Below are 379 nucleotides of genomic sequence, written 5' to 3' on the forward strand. Positions count from 1 at the left end.
AAATTAGTATGTAATATACAGCAAATTATACTTATTTCATATAATAAACTAGGTTTATACTAGGTATAACTATGACTATACCCTGTAGTTATACAAAACAAAACAAAACAAGTTCTTTCAAACACTCACTAGCCAACTGTCAGCAATACAGTCCTCAATCTCACTTTAGGGTATTTAAAGAGTTGGATGAAACCATAGTTCTTCTCTGTATTATGAGTATTTGCAAGGACCTGAACTGTCTCCTCGAGCTTTTCAGGCACAGGACGTCCATTACGTTGAGCAATAGTCCTTAACAGATTTACCGTTTCTTCTAAACGATTGCGAGACAGGAGCCATCGAGGGGACTCTGGTAGGATCCTGAGATGAGAACCAAGGTCAG

The 379-nt window shown here is 37.7% G+C and overlaps 1 protein-coding gene across 1 annotated transcript in view; it reads right to left on the reverse strand.

Moving 5' to 3' along the window:
• The window catches only part of LOC119588218 (carcinine transporter-like), a 19,073-nt gene that overhangs the window by 798 nt on the left and 17,896 nt on the right, over positions 1-379 (reverse strand). The window contains exon 7 of the mRNA XM_037936919.1: positions 130-357. Coding sequence (XP_037792847.1) covers positions 130-357 — 228 coding nt within the window. The remainder of the gene's footprint in view (positions 1-129; positions 358-379) is intronic.

Source organism: Penaeus monodon, chromosome 23 (assembly GCF_015228065.2).
Source record: "Penaeus monodon isolate SGIC_2016 chromosome 23, NSTDA_Pmon_1, whole genome shotgun sequence".
Taxonomy (NCBI): domain Eukaryota; kingdom Metazoa; phylum Arthropoda; class Malacostraca; order Decapoda; family Penaeidae; genus Penaeus; species Penaeus monodon.